Source organism: Chiloscyllium plagiosum, unplaced genomic scaffold (genome assembly GCF_037043375.1).
Source record: "Chiloscyllium plagiosum isolate Xiang-an unplaced genomic scaffold, Cpla_swu_hap1 HiC_scaffold_39, whole genome shotgun sequence".
Taxonomy (NCBI): domain Eukaryota; kingdom Metazoa; phylum Chordata; class Chondrichthyes; order Orectolobiformes; family Hemiscylliidae; genus Chiloscyllium; species Chiloscyllium plagiosum.
In genome coordinates this window covers 21172144-21191642 of record NW_028270177.1, presented here as the reverse complement: position 1 = coordinate 21191642, position 19499 = coordinate 21172144, and the positions used below count along the sequence as shown (strand labels likewise).

The window sequence follows — 19499 nt, the reverse complement described above, 5'->3', positions numbered from 1 at the left end:
TCAATGTCGTAGCACGTGCGGAATTTGTTGACCTGGGAGCATACTGGGATGAAGGTGAGACTTTTATTGAAGTGAGAGGGAGATCTGGGGGAATGGTAAAAACTTGACAGGTCTGGGGACTGGTGTAGAGCTGGAGTTGAGATTAGAGGTGGACACTGTCCTTGAAGTGAGGACAGTCATGTGATTGGTAATGTCTCTGGAGAACTCCTGTATAAAACTTGCGCTCACAGCTCTTCCCTCACCTCCAACCAAGGGCCCAAAGGATCTTTTCATATCCAGCATAGATTTTCCTGCACCTCCACTCACCTCATGTACTATGTTCATTGCTCTCGCTGTGGTCTCCTCTACATCGGGGAGACAGGACACCAATGCGTGAAGCACTTCAGTCAACATCTCTGGGACATGCACACCAAACACACCCATCGCCCTATGGCTGACCACTTCAACACCCCCTCCCACTCCCCCCTAAGGACATGAAGTCCTGGGTCACCTCCACCGCCAAATCCAAGCCACCCGACAATTGAAGAAAAAATGCCTCATCTTCTGCCTTGGGACCCTTCAAATCACATGGCATCAACATCAACGTCACTAGTTTCCAAATCTTCCCTCACCCCATCTCATCCCAGATGCACTCCTCCAACACGACACTGCCCTCTTGACCTTTCTATCATCCTCTGACCTATCCACTCCACCCCCACCACCGACCTAACAGAATAACCCTCACTAGCACCACCTATCACCTTTCCAACTCCCTTGCCCCAACCTCACCCTCAAACTTCTCTTTATCTCTCAGCCCTCTGCCCTGCACCCTGCATCACTCCCTCTCCCCCCACATTCCTGATGAAGACTTTCCTGCTCCTCAGATGCTGCCTGACTTCTGTGCTTTTCCAATGTCACCCTCTCGGACTCTGACTCTCCAGCATCTGCAGTCCTTACTTTCTCCGTGACACAATTTTGACACCACATGGAGAGATGGAGAGCAAGAGTGAGGGCGAGGGAGGAGAAAAAGAAGATGCAAATACAGTCATGTCCAGCGAGTGTTGGAGGATAAGCAGGGCCTTTTGTTAAGCAGAGGCTCAGTTGCTGGCTATCTGAAGCTTCAACACATGGCGATTTTACAAGAGAGGGTGTGTGCGTGCGTGCGCGCGCATAAGGTGTGAAATTAAGGACGGACTACTGGCCACCCTCATCTCTTCCCATCCTACCCATCCCAAGTTATGCCTGATCCAAGTTCACCCGATCTCCAATTTTTATTTTGGGGAGGGGGGATATCTGACTGTCTCAACCCCTCATTCTCTCCAAAGCCCAAGACCAATCAAAACCTCCAGCTGTTCACACCATCCCAGTACTTTAGACAGCACCTCAAAAAAAAGACATTTTACTTGTGTCAAAAACACTTCTGGAAATTTTATAAAGTTTAATGGAAGAGACACAAATCCTGGATAAAGTCCACGAGGAGTTGGGAATACAACAATACATTGGGAAACTTCGCTTGTAACAACTTGACATTCCTGTAACTGACTAGGAATGGAAGGTTCATTAAACTGGAGTCCCTAACCCAGTTTTTTCCATAGGCCCCATTACTTCTATTGCACGATTTTCTATAACAACACTGCACAGAAACACAATGACCATGTTATAGGAGAACTATCTGTAGGTAACATTTCTGATACAGCAAATGAACATCAACATATGGGGAGTTTTCTGTGAATTATACATTCATCCACGATTTCATGTCAGAACAGAACAAAGACAATTTTTAAAGACTGAAATATAAAATAACCTTTCTACATTTATAATTATACAAGCTTGTTAACATTAACCAATTACAACACGGTGCTAAGCAAGCAGCTTGTCAATAGTAAGTTATTAGCTGTTTTGAAAATGTGAATACTGAGCAAGACTTCACAAAACACTTTTAAATCTAATCAGCTATCATTTGACTAAGTGTGTAAATTCTCAATTAATTTTAGGAAAATTGCTGACAAGGAAAAATTAATTAACAATGGGGAGATGGTGGTAAAGTGGTAATATTATCAAGCGAGTCAGCCAGAGGCCACGTTAATCCTGTGGGGATACAGGATCAAATTAACGTTCCCTTTTATCATTTCTTCTGCAGCATGACCCTCTGAGGCCTGTGCATGACAGCAGCTCGTGGATGCGAAGCCAATGCATCAGCACGCTGATTTTTGTGCATGGAATGTTTGAGCAAGACAGAACGTCCATTTAAATCTGACCATGGTTGATGACAATGTAAACTAACCTCAGTAATGGTGACAACAACAACTATCACAAATTGTTATAAAAACCCACCTGGTTCACTAATGATCTTTTGGAAAGAAATTTTCCATCTTAACTTGAACTGGCCTGGATGTGAGCCCAGACACACAAATGTGGTTGACTCTGAACTGCCCTCTGGAATGACCTAACAAGCCCCTCACTTCAAGGGGTAATTAGGGATTAGGCAATAAGTGCTGGCTTTACATCCCACAATAACTTCCACAGAAGTTTAAAGAAGAGTTAAGAAATCTTCAACAGAAAAAACAGCAATTACTGTACATTTATTAAAAATAAAATTTCCGAACAGGACTATGAATTCATCTGATTCCTGAAGAAGGGCTAATGCCCGAAACGTCGATTCTCCTGTTCCCTAGATGCTGCCTGACCTGCTGCGCTTTTCCAGCAACACATTTCCGTCTCTGATCTCCAGCATCTGCAGACCTCACTTTCTCCTATGAATTCATCTGAAAGACTTACAAAATGCTAATAGCCTGTATACAGTAATTACCATTTAAAAAAAAATTTGGCCAAAAGCAAATCCAGCACAAAAATCAAACTGAATTTGAAATTCGATGATCAGAAATTACAAGTCACAATTAACATTGGGAAAGCAAGCAAACAACAATAAAATAATCATAAATAATGGCCCAGAATAGTGGTCAGTGTAGAATTCCAACATGATTTTGCACTTGCCATTAATTATAGGGAGTAAAATGCCATCCAACAACAGTCATGTCATGAAGTAGCCAATCAGGCAGACTGAAGATAAAAAATATGTTGCTGGAAAAGCAGGATTCTCCTGCTCCATGGATGCTGCCTGACCTGCTGCGCTTTCCAGCAACACATTTTTCAGCTCTGATCTCCAGCATCTGCAGTCCTCACTTTCTCCTCTAGACTGAAGATAAACCAGATTAAAAAGCATGGAATGTAATTTATTAATTTTAATTTCCAAAAAACAAAACTAAAATTGGGACCTACAGATGGCATTAAGTGGATGCAAAAATCCCATAAATAAAGTTTGAAAGACAAAAGTTTTAAAATGTTTTACAGAATGACACTCCACATTCGTAAATTTAGTATTTCAGCGCTGAAGAGATTTTGCAGCAATAATAATGACTTAGAAGGCGGTTTTAAAAAAGGTCAATCACAACACATTGAACAATTTTAATCTTTTCGATTGTTTTTATGCCTAATGTTTAAAAAGTAGAACACAACAGTACACTCTGTGTAACAGAATATCACAAGCAGTAAGTACTGATTTCTGAGTATAACTGAGTGCGTGCAGATGACAGAAGCTTATGTCTATTTTATGCATAAGCCAGTAAATGTTAACAGCTTTGCCATCATTATCTACCCTGTCTTTTTATGTTAAAATCTTGAAGACTTTGATTTGGGCGGCACAGTCGTTAGCACTGCTACTTCACAGCGTCAGGAGCCCGGGTTCAATTCTAGCCTCGGGCAACTGTCTGTGTGGAGTTTGGACATTCTCCCCGTGTCTGCGTGGGTTTCCTCTGGGGGCTCCGGTTTCCTCCCACAATCCAAAAATGTGCAGTTTAGGTGAATTGGCCATGCTAAATTGCCCATAGTGTTCAGGGATGTGTAGGTTAGGTGCATCAGTCAGGGGTAAATATAGGATAGTAGGGGAATGGGTCTGGGTGGGTAACTCTTTGGTGGGTCGTGTGGATTTACTGGGCCAAATGACCTGTTTCTACACTGTAGGGATTCTATGCTTAAAACTACAAATTCTGAATCAACATTTTGGGTTGTTAACTGAATCATTATCAACTGTTAAAAAGTACAAATTAAAAACAGCAAAATAAATAAATATGGACTGATCTACATATCATTTCCTGGTACATAATATTTTCCAAAATGTGGTTGAAGTACAATATAGTGCCAACTTGCATTGTTTTAAGTGTACTCCTTAGAAGAAAACATTGATTGGAGAATGGAAAGGTAAGGCCACGTGGGAAGGAGATACAGCAATCATTATGAGGACAGTGAAAGACTGCAGTGGGACATAGTTAAAGGAGCTATTTTTATGCCATAAAATGAAATAGATTGAAAAAACCAAATAATATCATTTAAACGGACTTGAGGGACCTTAATTTGCAGATTATTATTAGTGTTCCCTGGACAAATGGATAAGGATATTAAAAAAAGGCCTTTGTACTAGAGACACCATATTCAACAAAGAGATAAATGCAAACAAAAAGATTCAGTTGTAATTGAGAAGGATGTTATTAAGAGTTGAGAATTTGGGGCTTTATTCAATGATGGGAAACGTATGAAAGAATGACCTAATTGAGGTGTTCCAGGTGAGGAAGGGTTGCAGTAAGCTAACTAATTAAAGAATGTGAACACTGGATACGTAAATGGAAATGTAAGGACACAAATTCAAGATAACCATAGAAATAAAAGAAAAATTATCAAAAATCTGTTTATGTTGTGCAATTATTTTTCATAAACAGTTGCAAAGCCCACGATTTCTTTTGCAGATAATTGCTTGATAAAAAGGAATACCAAAAAACATATATACGTTGGAGTTTAGAAGACTGAGAGGTGAGCGCACTGAAATATACTGATTCTAAACAGGCTTGACATGGTAGTTGCTGAAAGATCTTTCCTCTCATGGAAGAGATCTGAACTAGGAGGACAGTTTCAAAGGGTCTCCCATTGAAGACAGAAGAAAATAATTGGTTATTAATCTTTTAAAATTCTCTAACCTAGGATTAGTGGAGGCAGACATTGATAAATATTTGATCCACTAGGGATTTTAGAGTTATGGGAAACAGGCTGGAAATGTAAAAAAAATTGGAGCAGAGTAGGTCATTGAGCACTTTACATAGGAATATTGAAGGTAGCAGCAGGAGGTAGCCTTTTGGCCCTTTGAGCCTGCTCCGCCATTCATCACGACCTTGGCTGATTGTCCAACTCAATAGCCTAATCCTGCTTTCTCCCCATAACTTTTGGCCCCAAGTGCTATACTTAGCCGCCCTTGAATACATTCAATGTTTTGGGATCAACTATTTCTTGTGGTAATGAATTCCAAAGGCCCACCATTCTTTGGATGAAGAAATGTCTCACCTCCATCCTAAATGGTCCACCCAGAATCCTCAGAGTATGACCTCAGTTCTGGACGCACCCACCATTGAGAACATCCTCCCTGCATTTACCCTGCCTCGTCGTGTTAGAAATTTTTAAGTCTCTATGAGATTCCCCCCTCACTTGTCTAAAGTCCAGCGAAAACAATCATGACCTCATCAATCTCTCTCCATACATCAGCCCTACCATTCCTATAATCAACCTGGTAAACCTTCACTGCACGCCCGACGGCAAGAGCATCCTTCCTCAGAAAAGGAGCCCAATACTGCACACAATATTCTAGGTATAGCCTCACCAAGGCTCTGAATAACTGCAACAACATGTCCCTGCTCCTGGACACAAAACCTTTCACAATGAAGGACAACATACCATTTGCCTTCTTTACCACCTGCTGCAATTGCATGCCTACCTTCAGCAACTGGTGCACAAAGACACCCAGGTCCCATTGCACACTCCCCTCTGCCAACTCATAGCCATTCAGCTAGTCATCTGCCTTCTTGTTTTTGCTTCCAAATTATACTGCATCTGCCACTGATTTCCTCACTCACCCAACTTGTCCAGATCATGCTGAAGCATCTCTGCATCCTCGTCACTGTTCATCCTCCCAATCAATCTTGGTATCATCTGCAAACTTTGAGATGTTATATTTTGTTCCCTCATGCATATCATTCATATATATTGTGAATAGCTGGGTTCCAAGCACCGACCCCTGTGGTACCCCACTAGTCACTGCCAGTCAATTTGAAAAGGATTCCAGTAATTCCTATTCTTTGCTTCCTCTCTGCCAATCAGTTTTGTATCCATCTCAATACACTTTCCCTAATCCCATGTGCTTTCCCTAATCCCATGTGCTTTAATCTTACACAATAATTTCTTATGTGGGATTTTGTTAAACACGTTCAGAAAGTCCAAATACTCAACACCGATTGGCTCCCCCTTGTCAACTCTACTAGTTACATCTTCATAGAATTTCAACATATTTGTCAAGCATGATTTCCCCCTCATAAATCCATGCTGACTCTGTCTGATTCTGCCATTGCTTTCTAAATGTTTTGCTATAATGTCTTTGATAACAGATTCGAGAATTTTCCCCACTAGCGATGTTAGGCTTATTGGTCTATAATTCCCTAGTTTCTCTCTGCCTCCCTTTATGAATATTGGAGTAACATTAACTACCTGCCAATCTGCAGGGACTCTTCCAGAGTTGATAGAATCCTGGAAGATGACCAGCAATGCCTCCACTATTTCTAGAGCCACTTCCTTAAGTACTGTACTCTGGGATGTAGATTATCAGGCTCTGGGGATTTATCTGCCTTCAATCTCCTCAATTTTCTCAGCACCATTTCTCTACTAATAATGATCTTACTCAGTTCTTCCCTCTGTCTAAATTTTGCATTCTCCAATACTTTTGGTATCTGATTTGTGTCCTCTTTTGTGAAGGCATAACCAAAGTATGTATTCAGTTGCTCAGCCACTTCTTTGTCGCCTATTTTACCTTCCCCAGTTTCTGTCTGTAGGGCACCTACATTTGTCTTCACTAATCTCTTTCTCTTCATGAACCTATAGAAACTCTTAGTGTCAGTCTTTATTTTCCCTGCAAGCTTTAAGCCTTTTAGATTAGATTAGGCTCCCTACAGTGTGGAAACAGGCCCTTCGGCCCAACAAGTCCACACCAACCCTCTGAAGAGCAACCCACCTAGACCCCATTCCCCTACATTTTACCGCTGCACCCAACACTACGGGCAATTTAGCATGGCCAATTCACCTAACTTGCATATCTTTGGACTGTGGGAGGAAACCAGATCATGCGGAGGATACCCACGCAGACACAGGGAGAACATGCAAACTCCACACAGACAGTTGCCCGAGGCGGGAATTGAACCCGGATCCCTGGAGCTGTGAGGCAGCAGTGCTAACCACTGAGCCACCGTGTCGCCCGCACTGACAGAGAAAAATAAAACCAGCAATGCTGGTTCAGCCATTTATTATGATCATGGTTGATCATCCAACTCAACAGTATGTTCCTGTTTTTCACCTATACCCTTTGTTTGCTCTTGACCCAATACCACATCTAACTCTTTCTCGAAATCATACAATGTTTTAACCTTGACTACTTTTTGTGGTAGTGAATTCCATAGGGTCACCACTGTCTGGGCGAAAAGAAGTCTTTTCATCTCAGTCCTAAATAATTTCCCTATGTCCTTAAACTGTGACGCCTGATTCTGGATTCACTGTCATCAGATACTTCCTTCCTGCATCTATCTGTCTTGTCCTGTTTTACAATGTTATAGATTTCTATGAGAAACCCTGCCATTATTCTGAACTTCAGCAAATATAATTCTAATCAATTTAACCTCTCCCCATATGTTAAATCCTGCCGTCACAGGAATGAGCGCTATCTCCCATGCATCTCCTCACAAACACTCATGGAGTTGCGGTACAATCAGACCTGCTGTTCAATGGTGAAGCAAGTTTAAGCATCAAATGGTTTAATCCTCCTATTTCTCATGGTTTTATTAGTTTTAAAAGGAAGAGTGTGTAGGATTGGATTATTTTTCAATACTTAATCAATTTGACTTCATTTAGCAAACACCAAATTTAATTATATCTTGTTTAACTAGGGCTAGTTGTAACAAATTACTGCAAAGAAGAAATCCATATGGCTCAGGTCAAAAGTAATGGGTTTATGGTTGTTTCCATGACTCAGGTTAACGTAAATGTTGGCTAACACGCGAGAATGCTCAGAGGTAAAAGGGCTTTTCTCAAAAGACAAATGATGTCTAAAATGGTTTGTAAGTTAAAGTACGTAATGGGTTACCTGCAGAACAAAAGAAGGCTGTATAGTTTTTGGTAAATAACTTTATGAATTATCAACAGTTATTGTGACTGGGATTATATCTGATGACTTATCTCGAGAAAAAAAATCCAGCATAGATTTGATGGCTCAATAACATATTTTTGTTTTCTAACATGTGAACTAGTCTAGGTTAAGAGAACTAGATTGCCTTAGTAGATAAATTTTAAAAAGCTACCCTTGTAAGGTATGTTCAGAAAAGATATGAACAAAATATTATCTTATCATAACATGTATTCCACTAGATAACATGCAATAAAGAACCTTTTGGAAGCTGCTCAGTGCTGCTTTAGGATCATCCTCCTTCAATGCTTTGGAATTGTAGTACTGATTTTCCAAATCCACATTCGGCTCGGAGTTACTATCTTCAGAATACTCCTGTTGATTAAAACAAAAGGTAGTTGATGGAACCAAAATCTGAAAAACAGTGTTATTGTCATTCAGCATACTTTCATGCTTCTACAGCATGTCTTGTTTTATAGTTGATCATATAAAATTTAAAACAACGGATTTGGTTTCTGAGTAAATGTACAAGTAGCCTGTGCAAGGTGACTTCAGGAACACCAATAAGAATTGAGCATTGAATTAATGACAGTACCTCAGACAACAGGACCTCAGAATCATACACCACATTAACAATTATATTGTCACTGATAAATTCAGCTTCTTCACAATGTTCATCCATTAAACATTTATTGATGATTCAGCAGCTGTAATCTCCACATTTTATGTCACAAAATGAAAATTCTATGAAAGCACATTTAAAAGGAGCAGGCATGAGTTGAGAGCAAGATTAACTGGATTTTTCTTTGAAAAACATGAATACATTTGATAAGCCAAATGGTTCTCTTCTGTACTGTATTATTCCATCTGTACATTAACTCTCAAAGCAGGACTGATAAAAATGTTTGTCTTTATACAAGTACTGTAAACTGCTGGTTCAGTAAAATGCTCCTCACACCAATCAGGACATCTTGCAGATTAAAACGAAACAAGAATGGCGGATGTTGAAACAAAGACAGGAATTGCTGGAGAAATACAGCACATCTATCAGCATCTAAGTCAAGAAAGCAGAGTTAACATTTCAAGTCCAGTGACTCTTCATCAGAACAGTTAATCAGTTCTGATGAAGAGTCACCATACTTGGAAAGTTAACATTGCAGATTAATTTTACATACCACCGCATTATAAATTAATTGGTAATAAATAATTATATATTTGATTGGTATTGTCATTGTCACTTTAGAACTTGGTTGCATGAATAATGGCTGCATGAAGATTCCATCTATACCTACCTGAACCAGTTTGCACCAAGACTTTATTAATGCAGATGTTAAACAGGACTACTTTTTCATCTTTTACTAGATCACTCTTTAAAGAGCAAGTGTTTAATAGCAGAAAGCAAAGAATATGTCATTGCTTTGGGCTGTACGAACATGAATGGTGCTGCTAAACTGCCACTTCTTATGACAAAAGAACTCAAGATGTCACATTGTTTTGCAAATGTCAAAATACTAGTCACATAGCATGAGGTTAACAAAGCCCCTGGATGACCTCAAGCATTGCTAAGGCATAAAACAGAAAACAAACAAAATGTAACAAGAAAAATCATCCCATAAGAGTCCAATGAATGCCTATTCACTTGCCCACATGTTTTTCTAGCTGAAGCTAGAACATGCTCTGGGATTACACCACCACAGTATAGAAATACAGGAAAACTTGGTTGACTACAATGAAAACATGGCTAATTTGTACAAAGACAGAATGCTAAGCATGAAAAGATTTTTCTTGCACTAACTCTCATGGTTCTTCAAGCCTTTTACATACAAAGTCAAATCATTGTAAGGTGTGAACAATTTTAAAAATGAAATGACTTTTTTAATGTATTTACTGCACTGTTTTAATTTCCTTTATTTTGAAATACAACACAATCTAAGACTCAAAGGGCTGAAAGGCCTTTCTCTGCGCTACAGACATTTATGACTATGACATTTGTAGGAGAAAGTGAGGGCTGCAGATGCTGGAGATCAGAGCTGAAAATGTGTTGCTGGAAAAGCGCAGGTCAGGCAGCATCCAAGGAACAGGAGAATCGACGTTTCGGGCATAAGCCCTTCTTCAGGAATGACATTTGTAGGCAAATATGGTTGCATAGGAATTTCCTCAGCTATCTTGAAGCTCTGTTTAAAATTTCAGTTGACCTCCCTGCAATGCAATTTATTGATCATCTCTTTCCAGTTCAGAATAATTTTTAAAAATTGTATTCAGCACATAATTTTAGTTTTAAAGAATGTTCAAAGCTCACACTTAGATAACTAAATATACACACACAAAAATTTAATAAATGAAACTAATCATTTATCACTACAAATGGAGGTGACCCAATTTGATTACAAAATTATCAATAACAATGGGAGATGGTCACATATTAGTAATGCCATTGCAATCCAGAACCCCAGGCTCAAGCTCTTGGGATATGGGTTTGTATCTTGCCTCAAACAGCTGGTGGAATTTAAGATAACTTAATAAATGTGGAATATAAAGCTAGTCCACTATCCCAGATTGTTGTTAAAACCTATCTGTTTCACTAACGTCCTTTCGGAAAGGGAATGTGTTGTCCTCACCCAATTTGGCCTTCATATGGTTCAAGACTCTCAGCAATGTGGCTGACTCTTAACTACCCTTTGGAGTGGCCAAGCAAACCATTCAGTTCTAAGATAATTAGGGATGGGCAACAAGTGTGGTCTTCCCAGCAACACCCACCTCACACGCAGAAATAAAGATATTTCCACATTAATCAAGTAAACAATCGCAGTGTTCACAGATAATTGCACTGCGTTAGCACACTATGTCAAGCAAATTATGAAGCCCTAAACCGCCCGTTTACTATTTTTGTATTAGGAACTATATAACTGAAAAGCTATCATTTTTGTTAAATTTTTAACAGAACTTTTATAACGGATACAAGAGGATGATTTGTAAATGGTGGACTTCTACAGATCAGGCCTAACGTGTTTCGACCTGACCAAGTGTTACTAGGCCCACTTCGTCAGGTTACCACACAACTTGAATCTGTGACCGAAAATATAAGACGGAGTGAAACTGTTTTTAAAAATATCATTTGAAACCTTATAAAATTAATGTGGTTTCCGCTCAAACGGATACTCCGCTGCCAACTACCAACAGTCGAAAGCTCGGGATGGCTCACTCACAGCAGCTAATGTCCCTACTCTGAGGCGGGGACACGGCTTAAACTACACCGGAAAAACCCTGAACCGTGGCAAACAGAACCTCTGGGCAATACAAAACAAAAAGACCGAATCGCTTATGTATAATCATGATATTAAAACCAATACCAAGTCATAATCTTCCTCATCATCGCACATAAAGTCATCCTCCATGTCAGACATCTTGGAAGTAGTTTTTTTTTGTGTACGAGCCCCACAATTCCGCGCGGTTTCCAATTTGAACTGCCGGGGAGGTTTTTCTATGGGACACAAATCCCCAGTAACCGAGCTGAGGGACGGGGGGAGGGATTCAGTGGGACACTCAGCCTCAGCAAACCGGGCTGAGGATGGGGGGAAGAGATTGAGTGGGACACTCGGTCTCAGCAAACCGAGGTGAGGGTGGGGGAAGGGATTGAGTGGGACACTCGGCCTCAGCAACCGAGCTGAGGGTGGGGGAAGGGATTGAGTGGGACACTCGGCCTCAGCAAACCGATTTGAGGATGGGGGAAGGGATTGAGTGGGACACTCGGCCTCAGCAAACCGATCTGAGGATGGGGGAAGGGATTGAGTGGGACACTCGGTCTCAGCAACCGAGTTGAGGATGGGGGAAGGGATTGAGTGGGACACCCGGCCTCAGCAACTGAGCTGAGGGTGGGGGAAGGGATTGAGTGGGACACCCGGCCTCAGCAACCGAGTTGAGGATGGGGGAAGGGATTGAGAGGGACACTCGGTCTCAGCAAACCGAGTTGAGGATGGGGGAAGGGATTGAGTGGGACACTCGGTCTCAGCAACCGAGTTGAGGATGGGGGAAGGATTTGAGTGGGACACTCGGTCTCAGCAAACCGAGTTGAGGATGGGGGAAGGGATTGAGTGGGACACTCGGCCTCAGCATCCGAGCTGAGGGTGGGGGAAGGGATTGAGTGGGACACTCGGCCTCAGCATCCGAGCTGAGGGTGGGGGAAGGGATTGAGTGGGACACTCGGCCTCAGCAAGCAAGTGCACGAGTTGTATAGTTGCAGTTGTTAAGGTGTTGGGTATGAAGAAAATGCTTTAAAGGGGAGCTGTTGTATTTTATATGACTTGCTTACAAGTCATCCTCCCTCTCCTCATTTGTTGAGAAATACTTGACCATGTCTGTCCCATTCCGCAGTGGGTGTGTGCGGGTTGTTCGGATGTTAGCAGGATATCCGTGATGAGCGGAACTTGGAGTCTCTGGAGCTGCGACAAACGCCCAGAAATCTGTTTATTTCCAGCTATAGATCCAGGGAAAGGGTAGTTGAGGAAGAATGGTGGATAAGGCGACTCCTCCCCAAGAGCCGGTTTTGGTGGCTGACAGTGAAAGGTAGCAGGCACTATTGCAGCTTTGCCCGTCGCTTTTTACAAAGACTATCGGTGTTTGATTATCCTGAGATTCGACGATGGGGTGATAGTTTTCTTTTAAAGCCGTGACGTGGTGCTCAAATTTCCTTTTTTTTACTTGCTAATCTAAAACTCGAACTAATACCAATAGAAGTGTAGCATTGTCTCTCCATATTGAGCCTTTCATAAGGCACTTTCACAATCTTAGACACAAAGTACAGAACATAATCTGTTGTTAATAAATTGATGGGCCACGAAGACTTTAAAGTTAAGCGGCGAAACGTATTTGGCAATCAAGGACATCGGATTAATTCAATTGCTTTGATTAATGGGACTTATTTGATGGACGACGTACATTTCATTATATTGCCGTACTTGAATTATTTTGAACTTGAAATATTTGCATCCATGAAACTGACAAAATACTTAATTCAGTTTCTTTTCATGATCGCCCCGACCGTGCAATCCTATAGTCCGATTCAGTTCATTTCTCTCTCTATAATTAAGCATAACCAGCCGCTTAAATGCTTGCAGTTGTCATCAGATTTCCCTTGTGCGAAAATTGCACATCACGGGAACCACGAGAGTTGTCACGGGATGAGCCAAACCCATTTAACTGCTTATAGTTTGACCATGGCAGGTCTAGGACGAATGAGCTGATCATCCTGTGCATATTTTCACTATACTATAATCAAACTGTACACTACGGAGAAGTCTCTATCGTCTAATACATACATTAGGCTTGATCAAGGACTTAATCAAAGTCTGCTATAAGGGTGTTGTTAAATTTGAGGATGCAGAAAAGATCTACAAGAGTGTTGCCAGAATTGGAGGGTTTGAGCTACAGTGAGAGGCTGAATAGGTTTGGGTTTTTTTTTTGCATGGAGTATCAGAGTCTGAGGTAATCTCTTATAGAGATTTATACAATGGTGAGGAGCAGAGGTAGAATAGCCAAGGTCTTTTCCCTGGGATGGGAATATCCAAAACTAGGTTTAAAATGAGAGGGGAAAGATTTAGAAAGGACCTGAAGGGTAATTTTTTACAAGCAGAGGGTGGTGTGTGTGTAGAACAAGTTGCTAGAGGCGAATACCAATAGAACATTTAAAAGACATCTAGATGGGAAGGATTTAGAAGAATATGGGTAAGATGCTGGCACTTCGGACTAAGTCGGATTGGGTTGCCTCGTTAGTGTGGATGAGTTGGACCGAAGGGTCTGTTTCCTTGCTATATGACTCTGAGTCATAGAGTTTTTATAACAAGGAAAGAAGCCCTTTGGCTCATTGTGTTTACGTTGGTCATCAATCATTCAGTTTCCAGCATTTGGCTGTTAGCATATACTGTATACTACGGCATTTCAAGTGCTTGTCTAAATCGTTTGTAAATGTCTTGAGCATTCCTGCCTCTACCATTCTTTCTGTGAGTTTCAGGTACCCACAACATCCGGGGGAATTTCTTTACCTTGAAATCCACTCTAATCCTCTTGCTCATTGTCTTAAAAGTGTGCCCACTGGTTATTGACCCCTCTACTATGAGGAAATGTTGCCCCTTTATGACTTTGAATACCCTAATCAGACCCCACCTCAGCCTTATAATGAAAACAACCCAGCCTATCTAATCTTTCTTAGAGAGTCATAGTCATTTAGCATGGAAACAGACCTTTTGGTCCACTCATCCACACTGACTAGGCATTCCATTCTGACCTTGTCTCAATTGGCCTACATCCCTCTAAACCCTTCTTATTCATGTACCCATCTAGATGCCTTTTAAATGTTGTAATTGTATTTACCGCCACCACTTCCTCTGGCAGCTTGTTCCATCCACACTCTAAGGATCTTTTTAAATTTTTCACTTCTCACTTTTAACCTATCCCCTCTAGTTTGGACTCCCCCACCCTAGGAAAAAAGCTATTCACCCTATCATGATCTTATAAACCTCAGTCTCCATGCTCCATGGAAAATAGCCCCAGCCTATTCAGCCTATTCCTATAATTTAAACTCTCTGGTCCTCATAATGTTCTTGTAAATCTTTTCTGCACCCTCTCAAGTTTAGCAACAACCTTCATATAGGGCAACCAGAATTGTACACCGTATTCTAAAACTTGCCTAATCAATGTCCTGTACAGTCGCAATGTGATGTCCCAACTTTATACTCAATGCACTGACCAATAAAGGCAGGCATATCCAATGCCTTCTGCACCATCCTGTCTACCTGTGACTCTACTTTCAAGAAACTATGCACCTGCATCCCTGGGTCTCTTTGATCGGCAACAGTCCCCAGGACTCTACCATTAGTTGTGTAAGTATGCCCTGGTTTACCTTACCAAAATGCAACACGTCTCATTTAACTAAATTAAACTCCACCTGCCACACTCTGGCTCATTGGCCCATCTGATCAAGGTCCCTTTGTACTCTGAAATAATCTTCACTGACTACTACACCACTTACTTTGGTGTCATCTGCAAACTTACTAACCATATCTCCTAAACATAGCTGAATTGCTCCAACTCAAGCAACATCCTGATGAAATTCTTCCTCACCCTTTGCAGTGCAATCAAATCTGGTGATCAGAACTGCACATAGTACTTAAGCTGTGGCCTAACTAACACTATGTACAGCTTAATCATAACCTCCTTGTTGTTGTATTCATTTCCTTGTCTAATAAAGGCAAGTATTCTATATGCCGCCTTAATCATCTTATCTGCCTGTGTTGCCTTCATGGATCCATGGATATGCACTCCATAATCTCTTTGATCCTCTAATCCTTTGAACCTGACAATTCAAAGTCATCTATTTTTCCTTATTAGTCTTCCCAAATGCATTGCCCCTCACATTTTTTAATCAACATCATTGGGTTGTTTCACACCTGGAACAGGTGGAACTTGAACTGGAGCTTCCTGGCTCAGAGGTAGGCTCCCTACAATAGCCACGCCCCACCTCACTTTTCTTTAATAGTCATAGAGTCATAGAGATGTACAGCATGGAAACAGACCCTATTTGGTCAGGCTCAATTTGAAATGCCGTGTAGAGGCTGAGTGTTCTTCAGGGATGCTCTTCTCATGACTATTCCCCCAGATTAATTTGGGGGAATGCAATCCATGAATAATACTCTATTTACATCTCATTGTTTTGCACTCATTTTAATGCATTAGCATCTATCATGTGAAAGCAGAACATAAAATGAATGAGACTGTAGGATTGCTTGAGATGTTCAACTGTAAAGAAGTTGCAGAAGAATGTTCCCAGTCTCATGGATGGCAATATTCCAGTTCAAAATTGTTTCAATAAGTTAATTAGGCATGTTTAAATACAATAAAATATATTTAATTAAAATTTTAAAAGGTATAAATATGTACAAGAGAAATTGCGCTTTCACAGCCGCATCATTTAAACATACTAATGATGGCATCAATCGACTATATTTTCACTCCTTCTCATCCAATGTCGGCTCAGATTAAATATCTCCATAAGGAAGGGCCTGTGTCTGAAGTGATTGGACCTGAACTTATTGAAATCCCCTTCCAAGATTTTTGTCATTTATAAATGGTGCAGAAATTCTGGGATGTAATTATCTGCATCTACGCCACAATTTGCTGTGACTTTTGTGATGCCTTGTGAATAGATCCTTGGTGAAATAGTTGAATAACTAATTAATGTGGCTCTGTCCCCATTAAAATCAATGGTGAGAGTGGGGGTATAGATGGGATGCTCTTTGGAGGGTTGGTGTGGACTCGATGGGCCAAATAGCCTCTTTCAGCACTGTGGGGATTCTATGATTCTAAGTGATGTAGACCAGTTCCAAACAAGTATCTTAAAGCCAGTTACTCAAGTATCAGGAGAGAAGTGGCTAAGGATAGATTAAAAGAGAAGGTAAGGATAGATTAAAGAGACTTAAACTATTGCAATGAATTGTAAGCCTGAGGATATATAGTAATTTAGAAACCAGCAAAGGGTGGTTATAAGTTGATAAAGGAAAGAAATAGAAACATGAGAATAATCTAATCAGGAATATAAAAGCAGTAGTAAGAGGTTTGGCAAGTATATAAAAAGTTGGATGATAGTGACTAAAATATGTGTTGATCTATTCGAGGCAGAGACAGGACAAACTACCCAAGGAGAATGAAGAAATATTAGAGACTTTGAACAAATATCTGTTTGCCTTGACAGTAGGAGATTAAAATTAAGTCTTAGAAACAGACGATATCCAAGGGGCTAAAAAGACTGAGGAACCTGTGTTAATATATATCAACAGAGAAACAGAATTGGAGAAACTTAAAGGTTTAAAAGCTGACAAACCCAGGTCCTGATGACTGCTATGGAGCTCTGACACAGTCTTAACAGCTGTGAGTCTCTTTTTAATTTTCATTAAAAATGGTGTTCATCAAAAATGACCAATTCTTGTGCCAAAAACACCAGTCCTGCAGTTATGACAGTGGGGTTTTGGTATTTTGCAAGCCTTATTCCCATAGATGCATATCCAGCCCTTAAATACAGTACATTAACGATATTTGCCTCAACTATTCTTCACACTTGTAGGGTGGATAAGTTTCCTTTCATTCCTTATGGACTTATAAAAAATCTTATGACTTACCAGAATTAAATGGGGTTTCTGTTTACATGAGAAATTGCCATTGGCATTTTTCATCCAAGCTTTGTACCTCAGTGCAACACTATAAGTACAGGATTCAAGGATTTTTGCAATAATATAGTATATTCATCCTGGAGAGATGCGACAAAACTCTCAGCCACCCAGTACAATTGTTCTGGTAAATGCTTTCTACAGCAGTAGAAACCAAAATAACATTCTTTCAATAGAAAAACCTTGGTGTTCTTCATGGGTGTAGGTCTGCAAATACCGATTTCTGGGCTAAATGACAACAGGTGACTAAGAATGAGTTCGAGTGGAGCATGCCTTTGATGAAAAGTTTTGAGTTCTGTATCATTTGTGTACTTTTTTTATATGTGCTCATCATTTGATATTGATAACTTTATTTAAAGTTTGAGGGTGAGAGATTATTCTTAAATTTCAGGTTGGTGATTTTCTTCCTCTGGTGTAATGCAGGAATCATTTACACTTTACATTTAATTTTGTTTCTTCAGGTTTACGAAACTAAAAGATGCATTTATATCTAAATATGGTGCCCCCCCTGCATTTTATGCACGAGCTCCTGGACGAGTCAATTTAATTGGTATGTTAATGAAGTTAGAAGGTACTCTGGATTATTTTCCATAAAGGTGTTCCTTTAATTCTGGTGTTACTTTGCAATAGGGTTACCTCTAGCCAATTTAGTAATCTTTTTAGTTTAAAATTGTACATTTCAATCAGTATTCTAAGGCAATATATTTCAATAACTTTCTGTATGGACTGTCTGTGGAAGTTGATGACCAATTTTGCCACATTGGTATGTAATGTTGTAAGTAATATGGAAATTGTTAATATTAAAATAAATAGACTTCATTATGACCTGCTGCTGCGTCTTCATTGTCTCAGTTACATTCATGCATTCAGTCAGGAGTGTGATTTGACTTATTTAAGGGAGATACAGTGCAGCTCTGTAGCCACATATTTCTGTGGCTTTTTGAGGCTTTTTTTTGACAAAATAAATCAAACTTTTGGTTTTATTCAAAGGATGCTTTAGACAACATTGGTGACTAGCTTAATAGTCAAGCAGTGACGAAACAAGTAGAAGAGATGTAATCATTAATTCAACGTTGCTTCGATTTCAAAAACAAAATCTCTGGAGAGAACAGCTAAGTTAACATTTTGATTTAGAACTTACCATTGAAATTGAAGGAATAAACATCTTTTAAATAGGCACTCAGGAATGAGAAGGAAAAGCAAAAATAAACAGGAATAGTAAGCATGGAAAAAATGACCTGTCATACACTTAAAGACAGATGATGATTAAAGGGCAAGCAGATACAAACATGAGGTAGGAAGATCTGTTCTTCAGCACTGTCCAGTCCTCAAGTTTTAATGTTGATTTTAATTTCTTCCGGCCTTAACTTTAGTTTGCACTTAAATAAAACAGAACTAGATATTGTGAATTGAGTTTGTTCAGTGAGATGAGTTTGTGCAGGAAGTCAACGATTGCCGGCTCCAACATTGGTAGAGGAATCTGCACCTTCAGCTTTTATCCTTGGTGGTTGGTGTTGCTCTCTTCAGATTACTGGATCCTGCACCGTTTTCCCTGTTTATCCTGAGTTAGATTTGACAAATGTCTTTAATGCTACATCTATTTAGCATGTTCTCTGTTTCCTGTCTTTTTCCTATTGCCTCATTTTTAATATTCATTTCCTGATTCTCTTCACATCACAGGTCAATTTATCAATACTTGATGTATGTCCTTGTTTCTTCCTCTTGTCCATGTTTTGGTTACTATTTAAATGTTAATTTTTTCGTACCAATATATGCACTAATATTAATGACTGCTCTCTCCACAGATACCATTGTGCTCCCTGAATGTTTACTGCAGTTTACATTTTTGTTTTAGATTTCTAGTAGTTTTTTGTTCTTCCAAAATGTTGCATTTCAACACTGCGAACTTATTTCTTTAAAGAAATTTCTACAGATTGATAAGAGATAACTGGACAGATCATAGTGTGCGTGAGCCTTGATGAAAGTGCAGGCTTCAAGTCTTTTATGAAAATGAATGATTTAAACTGCTATTAAGTGCAAAG

At 40.0% G+C, this 19499-nt stretch overlaps 2 protein-coding genes across 6 annotated transcripts in view; one reads left to right on the top strand and one right to left on the bottom strand.

Annotated features, from left to right (window-relative positions):
* cops2 (COP9 signalosome subunit 2) overlaps positions 1-11799 on the bottom strand; it is a 40365-nt gene extending 28566 nt beyond the window's left edge. Inside the window, exons 1-2 of one of the 3 annotated variants that reach the window (XM_043677411.2) lie at positions 11593-11799; positions 8504-8617 (exon numbers count right to left, since the gene is read on the bottom strand). In XM_043677411.2, the coding sequence (XP_043533346.1) occupies positions 8504-8617; positions 11593-11646 (168 nt within the window). In that variant the 5' untranslated portion in view covers positions 11647-11799. The remainder of the gene's footprint in view (positions 1-8503; positions 8618-11592) is intronic. The other 2 variants (XM_043677415.2, XM_043677413.2) reach the window with 2 other exon arrangements.
* A 664-nt stretch (positions 11800-12463) lies between these two features.
* Positions 12464-19499, top strand: part of galk2 (galactokinase 2) — a 121224-nt gene continuing 114188 nt past the window's right edge. Inside the window, exons 1-3 of one of the 3 annotated variants that reach the window (XM_043677418.2) lie at positions 12465-12805; positions 17071-17161; positions 17919-18007. Coding sequence is in view for 1 of the 3 variants with exons in the window: in XM_043677417.2 (XP_043533352.2) it covers positions 12750-12805; positions 17919-18007 (145 nt within the window). In the remaining 2 variants the exon portion in view is untranslated. Of the gene's footprint in view, positions 12806-14944; positions 15118-17070; positions 17162-17918; positions 18008-19499 lie in introns of all 3 variants that reach the window. The other 2 variants (XM_087981247.1, XM_043677417.2) reach the window with 2 other exon arrangements.